The 16,621-nt window shown below is 41.2% G+C and overlaps 1 protein-coding gene across 1 annotated transcript in view; it reads left to right on the top strand.

The window, feature by feature from the left end:
• The window catches only part of BRF1 (BRF1 general transcription factor IIIB subunit), a 171,110-nt gene that overhangs the window by 33,506 nt on the left and 120,983 nt on the right, over positions 1-16,621 (top strand). The window contains exon 3 of the mRNA XM_021554502.3: positions 8,943-9,116. Within this exon, the coding sequence (XP_021410177.1) occupies positions 8,943-9,116 (174 nt within the window). The remainder of the gene's footprint in view (positions 1-8,942; positions 9,117-16,621) is intronic.

Raw genomic sequence — 16,621 nt, 5'->3', positions numbered from 1 at the left:
CATGTGTCTGAGGACAAGTAAATTCTCAGACATGTTATAAAAGGTGAGTGTTAAAGGTGGACCAGGAAAGTAGGGAAGGTTCACAGGGATATACAGGGGCCTCTTGGCAGGAAAAGGGAAAGGCTGGCCTGGCTTTTATAGCAGGGAATATGGATTAAACAGGAAGGTTGGTTTTTGTTGGTTTTTTATTAAACAATCTTAGTATGTGTGACCTTATCTAATGGCTGCTGCAGTGCAGCTGGGAAGTGGTAATTGTTCAGCTGTGGTAACTCAATTACTTCTGCTCCTGTCCCTGTCCCTGGGTCTCAGTGGCAGCTCTGGCATGGGACACCATCAGCTCCTGCATCCTCCTCGTCCATGAGGCTGTGACTCCTGGGGCTCCTGTCGCCTTCCATGGTGCTTGCAAGGCTGAGGAATGGCTCCTGTCAGCTTTCACTCTGCCGTGCCTGCCACAGCCCGATCTGCAGGGAAGGCAGGAGAGCTGGCTGGCAGTGAGCAGATAACACTGCGCTGATTTATATGCTGCTCGCATCTGCAAAGTTTCCCACTGCAGCAATGGATCCCTTTGTGTTCAGTCTTCATTTTTGTTTTGTTTTAAAGGTTTTGATAACTTTTACCAATAACTAGTGTAATTTTTCTCCTGTATTGTGCTGTATTCATGAATTTTTCCCGCTGGGTCGATTGATCACAGTTGCTTGTTAGTTAAATGCTTTTGACGTTGTAAAAGTATGAAATAGGTTCCGTCATTCTCAAAATGCTAGAATTACAGGTTTGTAAAACTCTTGAAAAGTGATCTTTTAAAAACTTCAGATTATGTAATGAGCAAATATTTTTCTTTTTTTTTCCTTGCAGTGATGTAAAAATGATTTTGGGTAATTGAAGGTTGTGCTTGGATCAGCAGTAATGCTGTGTGACAGCAGAAATGTTCAATTTCTTGTTGTGACAAGAGTTACAACTGGTAATTGATAAGTGTAAGGGAAAAGGTTTACATGTATACAGATATAGAAAAATCTCTAAGAATAACTGTCTTTTAAGATGTAGTCAAAACAAAACAAAACAAAACAAAAAAATCTGTCTAAACAATACAGAGGAAGATTAAAGCAAGGCCTAACTGATGGTGCTTTCAGAAGGAAATCTTGCATGTCCAAAAGCTACCACTAAATTAAATTTCTTGATGTTATAATTTTTTCTTTCCAGTTCCCTTAATGTGAGACAGGTAAGGGTTATGCTACATTAATCATACATGTGCTTACAGTTCTTGCCAGTAGTGCAGCTTTCCAGCTGTTTCAACTTTGAAACAGCTGCAAATCTTCTGTGAGTAAAAAAAATTCAGTTAGCTAAACTTTTGGATATAAAAAAGCCCATATTTACTTTCTTCCAAAATGAATCTGAAATGACCTGAATCATTCTAATAGACAAATAACTAATGAGCACGATAGCATTTGTTTAAACTGTGATAATCAGACTTTGGTGTAAGCTGCCTTGTACAGGAGGAGCAGCGAGGGCTGGCAGCAGTAGCAGGGAAGCAGGAGGAAGCGTAGGGATAGTGTGTACTTTTCTCTTTGACCCATTTAGGCTTCAGTCTCACATTTCTTTAAGTTGATCCACGTGTATGTGGCTGCTGACAGAATTTCTCCTCGCCCCTGCCACATTCTGCTGCTGTTAAGGCTTGGGAGACTGCTTGTTGAGTTACATGAGGGAACTGGTCCAAATTAAAATTTAGCTTCTTTTGTTGTTCGGGTTGATTTTCAGCACAGCAAATTCCCTCATCTGTATCAGTGTGTGGCCATGTAAATGTCATGCTGGAGGTGGGAACGCTGTCTGCAGGAACAGATTGGGCTTTAGCTTCACTTATAACAGTTGTGATCCAATTCCTTCAGTGCTGGTGAATCAACAGATAAGGGTTTTGTTGGGGTTTTCTTGTTTTTGTTTTCTTTTAATATCAGCATTGACTGTGGTTTCCCAACATGACACCATAAGTGAAATTCAGTAAGGACTTCTGGCTGTGCTGAAAAGAATAATTAAGCAGGGTTAAGAAATGAGTAAGCTGCTGTCTTGAGGATGATGGGCAAGATTAGCAATAGGTTAAGTGCAGCCCCTGCATCAGCTGTATGGTTTCTAGTCTGTTGTTGAAGTGTGGGTAGCAGTTAGATGGATAATGGGAATGAAATGGCAGCAGAAGTGCCACCTGTGAGGGAAGCAGAATTCTAGGAACTGTATGCAGAAAATCATACCAAAGAGGAACCATATCAAAGAGGAACCACTTGTGATGCCAGATTTTTCAGAATGGTTAAAACAAATTAATTGAAATAGACAGTTGCTGTATATTCAAAGAGGGAGTGGTATCATAGGATCAGGGAATGAAAAATGTGCTTGAGGAGGGCAGGTGGGAGAAGTTGTGTGGGTGCTTTGCAGGCCTGTTTTGGCATTAATGTAATACAAGGCCAAATTTTGAGGGAATGAATACTTTAGTACAGGTAAGTGCTGAGAAGAGATGTTAACAGCAAATTTTCTGGGTGAAAGAAAAGTAGCTTGGTATCAAATTTTTAAAAACTGGTTGCGGCAGTGACCACCATCTGAATTTTTAAGACATTATTCTTAAAGCTGCATGGTTGTTCTCTTTATCTGAATGAGTGAATGAGCCTTTGACGTGCTCTGGAAGGGCTTTACCAGGACAGAAGGGACTTGCACCTGGTAGATGGTGCACTCTCGTGGGAGGCAAAATGGATGGGTTGGATTGTTGTCAGCAGGCAGAGAAATTGAATACAGGTCTCTGCACTCAACTAGTCTGGGTCTGGCCCTACAGAGATAAAGAGGAGGCATCAATCCTTCAGTAAACAGGTCTGGATTAAGTCTTCTTTATTCCACAAGGTTATTTTTAACACAGGTCAGTTTACTGGTTTGATTTTCTGTGCATTGCCACAAACAGTTTTGCTGGCACAGTTGGTGAAATATCGCAGGGAAAGGGCCAGGAACTGTTTTATTCTGCTGAGATAACAGGAACAGAGTGTACCCTTGGGCAGCCCCTGAAGCAGGTCTGCCAGGTGACATGGGCACGGAGGATGCATCAGTCGGAGCGGGGCCAGGTGTTCCCAGGGTGCTCAGCCTGGGGACTGACACATCCCGTAGGGGAACTGGGGAGTTCTTGTCTGGCAGAGCCTGGGTTTGGGGATATGGGGTGCACCCACAAGCAGATGGCAAGATAGGAGCTAGCTCGAGTGAGGCAGAGCGTGGGCACGAGGCCAGCGTGGTCATCACTTTCCTCACGGGCAATTAGGTGTTACTGGGAACAACTCTTAGCTAACCTTGATAAAATTAAACTTGTTACTGTGCTGGGTCAGCACTGCTGCAGTGTCCTGCTGTGCTGCTACTTTTACTGCTCATTGGCCTTTTTCCTTACAGGCTCACAGGGATGAAGCTGTTCCTTGCTCCCTGTATTGCGTGCGTGCTGGAAATGCTCAGTGTGAGCGCTGCAGGCTCGCTTCCCTCCCTTTAAATGTTTTCTTGTCTTTGATCACAGGACTCTGCCCTTGATTAGGCTGCTGGGACCAGCCTTCATGAGTGTAGCCCCACTGGTCTGCCCCTTTTGTGCCTTTGTTTGTTTGTTTTACTGATTTGTAGTACAAATAACATAGAAGCCTGGCATAGAGCAAAGAGCAGGAAATTCATTCAGGCTTTGAGCTGGGAATTGCTGAAATTGAAAGATGTGACAAAGCATGCAGGGATGCTCACACATAAAAACTGCTCTTTTTTCTCTTTTTTTGGAGTTCTTTTGGGCAGCCTTTTCAAAGAAAGAAAAGGAACGAAAACCCAAGTGCAGAACAAAATCTGCACATAAAATTCAGTTGGTAAAGCAATTCAAATGGTGGAAACAAATATCCAAGATAAACCATCCAAAATATTTCTTTTAATAGAATGTAGTGTTTGTTACCATAACAATCCTTTTTGCAAAAGAAGGATTAGTGCTGTTAACATGACTCTGTTCCCTGCTTCAGGTAGCACTAGTTTTCAGGGCCCCTTGAGCAAATTGCAGAAAGGGGAGAAAAAAAATCCATATGCCTGGATTTTGATGATGCAGTTTAGTATCGTAATAACAATTCATTTAGGCTCTGGCTTTGTACTGCCTGTTATTTCCCTAGAAACTTATGATTCATCCTGACAAGTATATGAAATAGCAGTGTTACAGCCTCTGTCAGACTGAAGGGAAGGCTGAAGATGAGCCAGCAGAAGCCAGATAAGAGCAATGTAGAGCTATAGCTGCTTGACATTACTGACTTTTATGGGGTCCAAAAGAAGGTATGATTCCTCTACCACTGGGGAAGAGAACAAGATGTTTCTGTAGTAACGAGATCATAAAAGAAAGAAAATTGCTTGTGAAGAATATGTCTGATTTTCCCTCTTTTTCTACTTTGCTTTTATTATAACTTAAGCTGCAGTTTTGCTTTCAACTGCCTCTTGTGTAAGCATTTAATAGAACCAAGATATTCTGCAAATCTATTTTTTTTTTGACAGTGATTTCTGGCCTACACATTTTGTTTTGTAATAACTACCGTTTCCTCTGTCAAAAGAATGGAAATTATCTGAAATAAAAGGATAGCAGTGTTCTGTGGTCCTATGTGAACTTGTCACTTCAGGTCTGCTGTGCCAGTTCAAAGCGTCGAGGTTGGCATCGGATGAGAAGATGATGGTGTTTCTTTCAGCATGCTGGGAGTAGATGGGTAGAAACACTTTTTTTTTTTTTTTTTTTTTTTTTTAGTAGGCTTGGAACTAAAAGCTGAAAAGGGCCTTTTGTTTCTTGCTGCAGATTCAGGAGCGTGATAAACTTTACTACTTGGTAGCCTGGGAACTTGATTTTGTGTGTTGATCACAAAAGTGCAAACTTCTCTCTTTCTCTCACTTCTCCCCCTGCCTCCCCCTCCACCCGATGGTATGATGAGCCTTTGAGAAATAAATGGGAATTGCGTGGTGTGTGCGTAGTGCATTGCAAAATTTCTGTAGTTTCTAGACTTTTGTTCTTTTGCTCTTTAAAAGAAAATTTCTTACTTTTTACTGGTGAGGGATGTGGGAGGATTTTTTAAACCTTGCTGTTGGACTTGTCCTGCCTTTTTAAAAAGTCACTGTTCCCTGCCCTTCTCCCAGAGGTACTTAGATACCAATTTTCTTGCCATCACTAAATTGCAAGGGAAGCATGAAGTGTAAGCTTTGACCTCAAAGGTGCTATTTCTTGTGGTTTAAAAAAAGAATCCCAGCATCTTTCAGAAACCTGTAGGGCCCAAAAAAGACAAGGCTTATTGCAAGTTACTAATAAAAGATGCATCTACTAAGAAACGTGTTTTACCCCTACATATTTTGTGTTATAACTTGTGCTTCTACGTAGCAATTCGGAAAAGAAAAATTCAATACTTAATTCTGACTGTTCCACGTGATGATATTTCTTTACTGTACTGAGACAGTAGCTGCAGGATTTTAGAGCAGGGTCACATTGAAACTTTTTTTAAAACTGTCCTGCAGGATAAAATGGATAAAAAAGTCAGGAAGGTGTTGTTGTGAGTGTTCTATAACCCAGATCATGATAGGGTTTAAAGGTGTATCAGTTCTTTTCCATCCAGTAGAGAATCTCAGTTCATTGGCGTTTGTAACACTGTGATGGAATCGGGTAGACACTGAGTTTATTAGCAGATTGCTAATAAACTGCATTGTACTGTGGGATATTCCCAGGGTTTTGGCTGAGGTCCTCAGGCTGCCTGCATCCTTGCAGCTGGCTGGAGCAGCTCACTGGGAGCTCACAGTGAGAGTGGCACTGGAGCCACGCTGGCAGTCAGCAGAGATGGAGGCAGGAGGGAAACAGCAAATGCAAGGTTATAAAATGCCACCCAGCTAGCAAGGAGCAGTGGGAGAGGGAGAATGTTCAAGGGCTGATGGCCATAATGCAGTGCTGTAGGTCTGCTGGAGGGAATTGCTGATCTTCCCAGCCCTGGAGCTTGCAGCTGCTCAGCAGCTCCTCCCTGCACTGACCCTGCTGCTGGGAGCAGCATCCCAATGCTTAGCAAGGTTTGTGGCTGCTGCTGCTCAGTTTTGGAGACTTCTCATGTTGAGCACCGGCAGTATGAATGAGTATTTGGCCTCTTTTCTTGTTTGTCAGCAGTAACTGGAGCATTGGATAGAGAGTTTATTTTGATCAGCTGTTTTCTTAAAGCCCAGTTTATCTATGTATGATCATCTGCTCTTCAGATACGAACAGATTAAATCACTGTATTTGTAGTTAAATAAAATGTTACGGAGGCACATTTTTCAGCTCTGGAAATGTCAGATTGGCCAGCTAGGCAGAAAAAGTTGGAAGTTACTAAATGACATGCATTTGGTTGTCATCTGACTAGGGTGAGGACACTCTACAATGGCTTGGTTGTGTACTGCATTACTGGGGTGACAGCCATCTAGCTGATATCTGCCTTTTCTTGGGCTCTGGGAAGTGCATTCTTGAATCTGGGAAGGAACCAGAAAGAGTAAAGGGTATCTTGAAGTTTCCTGTGGAGAAATCTAGAAGCAAACTTGCTAACTTTTCCAGCTATTTTTTTCATAGTGTTACATAAGATACCAGAAAAATAGAATTTTGTTGTCACGTTAAATTCAAGGGGCGGAGGTGGTGATGGGGAAACAACAAAGCTTTTGATCTTTCTTTAGTAAATAGGAGACTGGTTGCAAAATGTAAATGTTTGTCTTAGATGATGCTGTAAGCAGTACATTTCTTTCTCTCTTCTCACAAATAAGGACAAAACCAAGTTAGTCATCAAGATATACATAATTTCTAAGATGATTCTTATCCTGAATTAAGTTGTTCATTTTGGAGATAAGCAGCAGTGTAACAGTTGTCTTGTTTTCCCACAAACTGTGTGACTGATATAATACCACAGGGCAGCCTGGGGGAGTTCTAGCACACAGAACTAAAGCCTTCTCTGGTCTGCAGAAGGCTGAGTAAAGCATTCAGAAAAATAGCATTTCCTAAGTAGACAAGTACCTTTCTCTTAGATCTCTTTGGTGTTTTTTCAGTAGACAATTACCCCTAAAGTAATTCTACTTTAAAATATTGATGGTGGTTGAAGAGTTCAGCTAAGAAAGCATGTATTACTCAAACAAGCGTACTGTTTTCTTAGGATGGATTATGATGAATTAATTATATTTTAACATTTGAAATTAGGAAAAGGTTAAATGCTCAGAATATTAATGGTAGCTTGGGGATGGGAGCAGCTCAGTGGTGAAAATAGCTTATGAAAGAAATTAATTTCAAGTATCTTCCTCTATGTTATTTTTTTTCCTTTTTTGATGTGTTCTTTGTTTTTGAAGGGAAGCTGGTTTGCTGCTGCTGCAAAATGAGTTTTTAGTACTCAATTGCATTCCCCCCCACCAAAAATAAGTATAAACTGATTCTTCCTTGGGGACAGAAGAAGCACCATACAGACTGTGGAGTGTGAAATAAAATTCTGGAAATACCAGGTGCTAGTTAGTACCTTAATTTTAGGAAGATGTGGTATTTCTATTTGAGGCTGGTGAGTGCCAGTCCAGGGCCTGCTGATGGCAGTGGAAAAACTGTTCACCTAATGGGCTTTGGATTATCCTTGAGTAGCTTATCGTGCCCACACCTCCCAGGGAGGGTGTTGGATCCTTCCTCTGCTCTTACTTCACCGTCCAAACACGTTACACCTGGTTGACCTATGTGCCTCAAAGGATATCTTGGTGGTGAGTGCAATAATTTCCACGTGTGCAGGAAGGAGAAGCTGCTGCTTTGTGGCAGCTCCTGTTTGGCTGGAGTCCCAGTGAGCCCAGCTGCCTGGCTGGAGTCACTCCTTGTTAAAACCAGCATCTTTGGCAAAAAGGTGTTCAGAGGTGAAACTTTTTCACCATGGTATTAGTGATGATGGTGTAGGGGTTTGCATTGAGATGTGTGATCTGTGCAGGAGCTGGTGGTGTTCTAGGAAGCATCTTGTGGTCGCCATCACCTCCTGTGAGGAGTGGTGGGCGTGGCAGGCACCTTTGTGCCCCTTCCACAAGTTGCTCCTGACATCTCTGAAGGGAACAGATGAGTTTCCTGTAAATACATGTGCTGGAAACATCTGCCCGGCACACTGAATTAAAGGATTTTTCTTGATGTGCTGTCTGACCCCGTATGCTGATGAACTTGAGTGCTCTGTTTTCCTCATGACTTCCCCCATCTTTTTCTTGAGCTGTCTTTTCGGCACATCCTTCTGAAGCTGGAGCTGTGGGGACGGATTGGACCTCGCTTCCCGCATCTGTCCCAGCAGCTGGACCACTTCCTGCCATGAATGATCCAAAACACATTTTTTTCTTTTTATTGTTTTAAGGGTGAAGGCACATTTGTTTCCTGAAGGCACAAGCTAATCTAAGTAGTCTGGCATACAAACCTCAAATGAAGGCTGGGGTGTGAAAAGTCTTTGGAGGAAGGAAGTGCCTCCCATCGTTGGGATCACGGGCAAGCCAGGAGCTGAGCTCTGTCCTTGTGGACTTCATTTGTGGACAGAGAAGCAGCAAACTCCATCACTTCTTGGAGAGCTGCAGAAAAGCATCTCTGTTTGCACATCAGTGTCAAACACATCATGACCTCTGGTTTTTGGCTACAGCTAATCAAGTGCTAATTGGCAAATGATGTTAAGGGAGGGGGCATAATCTTTTGTCTGAGAAGTCTTGCTTATGGCTTGGATCCTCTGTGGGACTGATGTTTGTGGCTTAATTTTCCAGAGCTCATTGATTGCATATATTTCAATTTTAGCAGTCCAAAACAAAGCTTTTTTTTTCATGAAAAGATGAAATCCAAAATCCACCTCCTTAATTTTGTCTTAAAAAACCGCCCCAACACTAAAAGACCCCAGCCTAAAAGCACGTTAACCACATAGTTGTTAAGCTGTTGTTTTCCTTGTTAATTTTCCTAGGGAAGCGTCAGATTCACCACTTGGGAAACCAGCTTCAACTCAATCAACATTGTCTGGATACTGCCTTTAATTTTTTCAAGATGGCTGTGAGCAAACATCTAACCCGGGGCAGAAAGAGGACCCACGTCATTGCTGCCTGTCTCTACCTGGTGTGTAGGACAGAAGGAACTCCTCGTATCCTTTCACAGTTATAAAATGTAAATTAATAGAAGACCTGCTTTTAGCAAGTCAACTATCCCACTGAGACCTTGTTTCAAAGTGTGAAAAGGTAGGTGTTTAAGGGCTAACTTGGTCATTGCTGGTTTTATACATGGAAGTGAATAGGAGTGTTTCCTGTGGTTCAAGTAAATTTGTTCCCTTTCTAAATGCACAATGCTTAGTATTTAATGCTATAAATGTCACTGACTCTCATCACTAATTCTGAATTTCTTCATTCGCAACATTTGCTTTGAGTATGAAATTGTACTTCCCTTGTGCTTTGCTAGGGTTTATTATTTGTGAAGTATTTTTTTTTTATTTTGTTTTTCTCTTTTAAAGTAAATGACAGTTAACCTCAAACCTACTGCAGTGTCAGCATCAGAGAATAGATTAGTGTTCCAGTGGGTTTTTCATCAACATATTTGGATTTCCTTCTGCTGATATTTGCAGGAAGGACAGTATCACTCCTGTTTTAGTTCTTGAAAAAAAAGATATTTTATAAATTCTGAAATTTGTTCAAAAATCATACAGGAAATCAGTGGCTGGAGATGCACACAGGACATATTTCCAAGTGAGTACTCCCTGCTTTACCATCTCTATTTTTGTCTTGGGGAGCTTAATTAAAATCCACATAAGCTTTAAATACTGATGACATCCAAATAAATTTGTTTTATATATTTTTATTTATTTTACGTTGTATTTTAGTTGCTGGAATTCAGAGTTTAATATCAAACAATTATTTCTGTTGCTCTGGCTCTGAGCAACCTGGTCTAGTGAAAGCCGTCCCTGCCTATGGCAGGGGTGTTGGAACTGGATGTATTTTAAGGTCCCTTCCAACTCCCAAACCATTCTATCATTTTATCATTCTACAATTCTGTATTTAGTTTCTTTCTACTTTCAAACAGTTTGTCCACATCTTCAGCATTCTGATTTGATGCTTTTTCGAGATTGCTGCTCTCATTTTATATTTTTGCAGTTGAAAAATTTAGCTTTCCTTTTAAGACTGAGATATTTTTTGTCGTTTCAGAAAATATATTCAGTATTCTAAAAGTAGTACTTTCTGATCTTGTAGTAGTGTTGTGGTAATTGTTTGCATGTTTAAAAATATAGGGTATTGCAGTCATAATGGAATTAAAAGGCAGGCTTGCCTATTACACTGGTTTTTCCTACTGTAAAGTCTCCATGTGAACTTTGAACAGGAACACTTTATCATTGCCATAAAGACAGTGTTGATTTTAAGGTGTTACCAATATTTTGATAATATATCTTCCAGGTAACTTCCTGAAAGAGGATGGGATTAGATTAGCTATTAAAAAATTATTTACAGTGAGGAAACTGAGGCCCTGGCACAGCCAGAGCAGCTGTGGCTGCCCCATTCTTGGCAGTGTTCAAGGCCAGGCTGGATAGGGCTCTAAACAACCTGGTCTGGTGGAAGGTGTTTCTGCCCACGGCAGGGATGTTGAAAATAAATTATTTCTAAGATCCCTTTTATGATTCTGTGTTATATCTATGCTCATGTCATGTTTAAAGTAATTTTTTTACAGTTGTTATTTGATACTTCTGAATGATAGCCCAGCTGTAATTTGCAAATCCATTTTTCCCCACTGATAGGGATAAAAAGGATTTGAAGAAATGTGGGCTGTAAGAGGCAGATAGGTACACTGCAATGTACAGCCATCTGTGCAGCAAGTGGTGCTAACATGTAGCAAACAAATAAAGCAAAAATAATTCACTTGCTTTTTAACCTTCTTTAAAGTATTTCAGCATGTATCCCGCTTATGTGCAAGATGTACTAGTCCAGTTGACACTTAATAAATCCCTAAATGAATTCCCCAGTGTTCTTTGTTAAATGGAGATAATGTCCTGTGTGACACTTCACATAAAATACTAGGAGTAAAGTATGAATAAAACTGCAAAGAGTTCTGTATTTCTATAGCAATAATACTCCACCCTCATTTGCTGGGAATGAAAAGGTTGTAGTGCATGTCCATAAGGCTCAACTTTTAATAGCTTTTTTTTTTTTTAATACATTAGCTAAACCTTATTTTGTACTTGACATTAAGAATTTAACCTTCGTCACTTTGGGAGAGGGCATTCATTCAGCTTCTGCCTGTGTTCTGCTATGGTTTTGCTTGTTTGCTTGTTTTGTTTTATTTTGTTTTCTATTACTATTTAAAATCCCATGTAATTCAAACAACGAAGCCCAAATAAATTATGGACTCTCAACACTGAAATACAAATTCCTCTTCTGGTATCTTTTCCTTTCATTGAAACTTGAGGGCCACGGGTGCAAATTGCTGACCTTTGAAACTAAGATATGTTCAGGGCTCTGTAGATTAATTATGATGATCATTATCAGCATGTTATACTTGTTCCCAGCTTAAATCTGGCAGTACAGACCTGGGCCACAGAGGCAGGGGTGTTCCCAGGGCCTGTGGAGCAGAGGGGCCAAGAGCAGGTGTAGAGAGGATGGCCACGTGACAAAATGCTTTAGCAAGAATTAAAATCCATATTCAGAGTAATAAACTTGCCATTGGTTTTGGTCTTCTGGAGAAGGTGCAGAGGAGGGCTTGGAAAGAGTAATTCTGTACAGAGGACATGCAGTATTTTTAACACTTCAACATGTAAATACACTGCACAGCCAGGGTCCTGAGTTTCAAGTGTTCATTGTCATTGTGTTCATTTTAGAATTCTAACAAAGAACTGTGGGAGAAATTTGGAAAAGGAAATTAAAAGCTGAAGATTGATGAAAGTATTTTAGAGGAAAGAGGTGATGTGGAAGAAGTAGTGAAGGGCAGCAGCATCCTCAGAACTGAGGGGCAGCTCACTAATTTTGGGTGGCCCAAATGAGTTATCCAAGTGACTTGGGAGTTCTGGAGGCAGGAGATGTTACCTGGGAACAGCATAGTGTTAGCAGTAGAAGACATCACTAAGTAGTTGCTTAAAAAGTTGTGTGGTAGAAGGAGCAAAAATGCCTGGGGAGATGTAGTAAGGGACTGAAGTGACAAGAAATGTTGTGTTCTTGTGGCAGAACCAAAGGAGTGGGAAGCATTTGGAGAGGGAAAAGAGAATTTAATTGTGTCTGCAAGTTCAGTTTGAGGGAGTGGAATGCATTTATCTGACATGGTTATCTGCTTATTCTTCTTTTTTTTCATAATATACATGTCGCCAGCCAGCCTCTGTGAAAATGTGAAGAATACTTTAACTGAGTCTACTAGAGCAGTCTGAATTATGCCTGAATAAACCTCAGCCTGAAGTAGGAAAACATTATGTTCTCCTTGGGTCTTATGCGTTATTTAATTAATGCAAAAATGCAAAATATTCTGGTAACTCAAATTTTTTTGATCTGAAAAAATAGTTCCACAACTTAAGGAGAAAATAAAAAAATATTAATCTGAAGAGCAGCTTTTATTTGTAATCCTTTGGAAAGTTTTGTATGTATTATTTGAGATGTGAATTGATTTAACATCAGTTTATGGTTTTATTAGGTTATGTGAACCAACCCCCCCAGTGCAGCCACTTTGGCGTAGCTTTTCATTTGCCTTCCTTTATTGCTTGTCAGTGTTAATGTTTTCCAGGGAAAACAGCTTGCTAACTATTAGCTGGATCTGGGAGGTGTTTCATCCTTCTGATGAGTGGCCTATAAAAACTTCAATTTATTAGTCTCTTTACAAAATGCATCGATGTGTCTGCATTATCAGTGTCAGAAGTAAAGATATAATGCAGAAAATCCATCTGAATGAGACAGGGGTTTCTAAACCCTCAGGTGTGATGGAACCTGTTGTGCCTCTCCCAGGGTCTGAGTGATGCTGAGCGTTCCAGTGACGTCTGACTTTGTCTGGCACTGCCAACGCTCTGGGCAGTTCAGACTCTGCCTTTTAATTTGTTTCTTGGAATAGTAACAGCCCTGAGTTGTTTCTCTCTAATGTTTTGAACAGCTTTTCCACCCCTGCACACGTTAGAATGGAAACAAAGGGCGCTTTAGCTGCTCTCACTGTTCCTGAGAGGGAACTTGGGAAGAGCCAGGCAGGGTGTCTGAGTGACTTCTGGCCTCAGCTGTAACCTGTGGCTGCCCCAGGCTCACTCAGGAACAATGACAGCCTGGCCAGGATTTAACAGGTGGGATAGCAGTTTGTTTTAATCAAGGAACATTTCATTCTGTTTGTAATCCTGGTACTGAATACAACGGTTAGAAAAGCTGTACAACTGTCCACTCTTTGGTGTAATATTTTCCAGTGCTACCACCTGGGGTCTGTTATAGCAACATTATAGCACATAGTAAATGTGTTTTATCCCACACACATGCGCATTTTTAATACTATTTATTTATTCCTTTCCTTTGAAGCTCTCTGAAAAATACACCTTTAGTTGTAAACCAAATCCTGTCTTGTCAGAGCATAGTAAATAAGACCTTTTCCACATGAGAAGAGTCCCTAGCCCTAGTCTCAGTAGCCATCCTGTGTAAATATCCCTGTGTGCCTCTGAAAGTAAATTCAGGGCAGGATTTTCTCCCTCCTGTAAAGCTGATCTCAATGAGGGGAGACTCTGGGCTGCGCAGCCTCTGAGGTTGAGGTTGAATTATTCAGGGGGTCTTTGGTAGCTCTTTTTTGTCAGAGAGCAGAGGTGGGAACCTCCTGGGGTCAGACCAAAGCAGCCAAGTGAGGTCTCTCTCCTGAGTTGTTTGCAAAAGAGCATTTCTGAGAAATGTATAAGGAAAATAACTTCTTCAGTTTGGGCGTGGGGAGCAGAAGGCTGTCAGGAGAATGTTTGGTGCCTACAAGTCCTTCAGATGTGAACTTGAGCTGGGTGGGAAAGCATAAGGAGCTTTTCCTCCCTGGCTTCCTCTGCCCTGTGAACCTCCCGTTTGTTTGAGGGAAGATCACAAAGGCATTGCCGGATCCCAGCAGGCAAGGAGGGTTTGGGAAAAAGCTGGGCAGATGAATGGGGCAGCACTTTGTTATTTCCTATCTGTCTGCAGTACTTGTACTTTATTGCCAAGCTATTTGAAAGTCTCCTGCTTTAATGTGTTTATTTTCATGTCACAGAAAGGGAAGTTGCCAGTATTTATCTTCATTTCCAGGTGCAGAACTGAGGCTAAGTGACATATTCAGAGTTACCCAGAAAATCTGTGATGGAATGGGGAACTGGTCTCTAATCCTTGGTTAGGCAGCAGCTCCTAGACTTTTCTGCCACATTGGTCTTTGCAAGAAGAGTTCAGCTAATTCCCTGCAAGCATTGGCAGCTCTGTCGGCTCCATGTGGTCTTGGGAAGCTTTGTACAACTTCACCATGAGAACCTTAGATGGATACGATCTTTGTTTCTGTACTAACACTTCAAGGTCTGTCTTTGCAAAGAAAAGGGCAAGACTTCCTTTTTTATTAGAAATAAAAAATTAGATCTCCAGCAATCTTTTGACCTCTACTAAAACTTCCTGGAGCCAGCAGGCCCTAGTGTTCTGATTAAAAAGTTAACTTTTGAAATTAGGCTTTAATCAAGAAAAATTTAAAGCTGTGGTTAGGGAGGTTAATAAAACCAGTTTCTATTTCTCTCTGGTTAAAGACTTTCTTTTTAGTAACTGACCTTTTACTTTTTTTTATTAACTGGTGTTGCATTGAAAATGTGTTTTGTTCAAGTGTGGAGTGTGACAAGGACATATGAGAATAAAAATGGATTTTAAATTGCACGGTTAAAATACACATAATATTTACTGAGGCAAATGACTTCATTTCACTGTGTGTAATGAGATGCCAAGATCTTCATAGTAAGTTGAGTAGAATTTTTTCAGTTGGAACTGACCTAATCCAGCTGCCTGACCAATTCAGGGCTGACCAAAAGTTATACCATGTTGTTAAGGGCATTTTCCAAATGCTTCTTAAGCACTGACAACCTGAGGGATTTGACCACCTCTCTAGGAACTCTGTTCCAGTGTTTGACCACATTCTTGGTGAAGAAATGTTTCCTAATGAAGCATTTGCTTGAACTTGAAGGCTTGCAAAAGCCTTGTTCACATAATTTCAAAATGAAGACTTAAAATTGCTCTGTTTTTGAGTGGATGGATTTTAGCTGTAAGAGTTTCATCTATTAAGGAAAAATTGCTGCCTTAAATACAGTGTGACTGTTGTTGCCCCATGTAATTTGCATAGATTTCCAAAGAGCTAGGTGTTTGGTAATGCTTGGCTTTTGTGATCATTCCTATTTAGTACCACACGAGAAAATGCTGGAGATGTAGAGAAGAGGGCAGCCAGGGACAGCAATAGAAATTTAATTTCTGCACCTTAATTTCTCTCTGTCACCCTCTCCTCCAGCCAGGACTGGATCTGTTGAAATTTCAGCAGCAGGGCTCATGACCTGCACCCTGCAGATCCAGTCTGCTTTTCCATGGAATGAAGGAGAATCATTTAATCTTTCACTTGCAGTGCTGCCTCACACATTTTTTTCCCTATAAAGAGATATGTATAAAGCAAGTGTGGTGCTGAGAGAATGATGTGTTTCATGTTTCCAGTTGGTGGGAAAGTAAAATTTTCCTTTCCATGTGCTCGTTGACATCATGTATTCCCCTGTGTGGCTCTGTCCTCTTCCCTGCTGCATCCCCTTACTGCCAGGGCTGCTCATGGGTGGCAGCAGTGGGGCAGTGAGGCAGATTCCTCTCAGATATCTCACCTGGCCTCCAGCTGTGTTGCAGGAGAGCCTGTGTTTCCTCTGGATGTCTTTGTAGCATCTGAAGTGGTGCTGGGTGCTTGAATTGCTCCACTTATGTCTGGTACTTTGCAGTGTTTTTAATTTTAAAGAGAATTCCTTCTTGAGGAGATAATAACCTGAAGCCTTTCAAACTGGTTGTGTGGCCCTGCACCCTGGGGGACAGGGCTGGGTACATGATTAGTGGCCCTCAGGTTCTCCTCTCATCCCTTGGAGGGGAGAGCTATAAACCTTATTTGTGCCTGACTCAGATGTGGCAGGAGAGCAGTGTGATTGCTGCCTGGAATTATCCTGCGGGGTGCCCTGTTCTGGAAGTCATCGAAGCTTTCTGCTGGGAGCCTGCAATTTTAATGTGGAGATTCTGTACTTGGGTGATTGCCTTTGTTCCTTTAAGATTCTGAAAATATAAAAGGGGAAGGGAACTTTACATTGTGGTTTGTGTCAACTCAACATCTGACTGCTGAAATCCTTGTGCTAAATGCCCATTACGGATGCTGCAGGGAGGGAGTGGAAAAGCTGCTGTAAGTGCAGTAGTGATAATTGACCCACTTAAGAGAGCTGCTCTAATTTTGCATGTTACAGCATCCTGGAAATTCAGATAAGAATGTTGATCTCTCCAGCTAATAGGATTTCTAAATATATCAGCCAAAAGAAGCAGGAGGATTGCAATTTTGCACGCATACGTGTGTGCTCAGGCTAGTGTTTTGTTTAAGAACTGCACACTCTGAAAATTTGCTTTTCTGTTCACTTGTTACTAACTCTGGATAAAATAGAGCTTGACCTTT

This window comes from Lonchura striata, chromosome 5, assembly GCF_050655825.1.
Source record: "Lonchura striata isolate lonStrDom1 chromosome 5, ASM5065582v1, whole genome shotgun sequence".
NCBI classification, from domain to species: domain Eukaryota; kingdom Metazoa; phylum Chordata; class Aves; order Passeriformes; family Estrildidae; genus Lonchura; species Lonchura striata.
The sequence above is the reverse complement of the archived record's forward strand: the minus strand, read 5'-3'. Positions and strand labels throughout refer to the sequence as shown.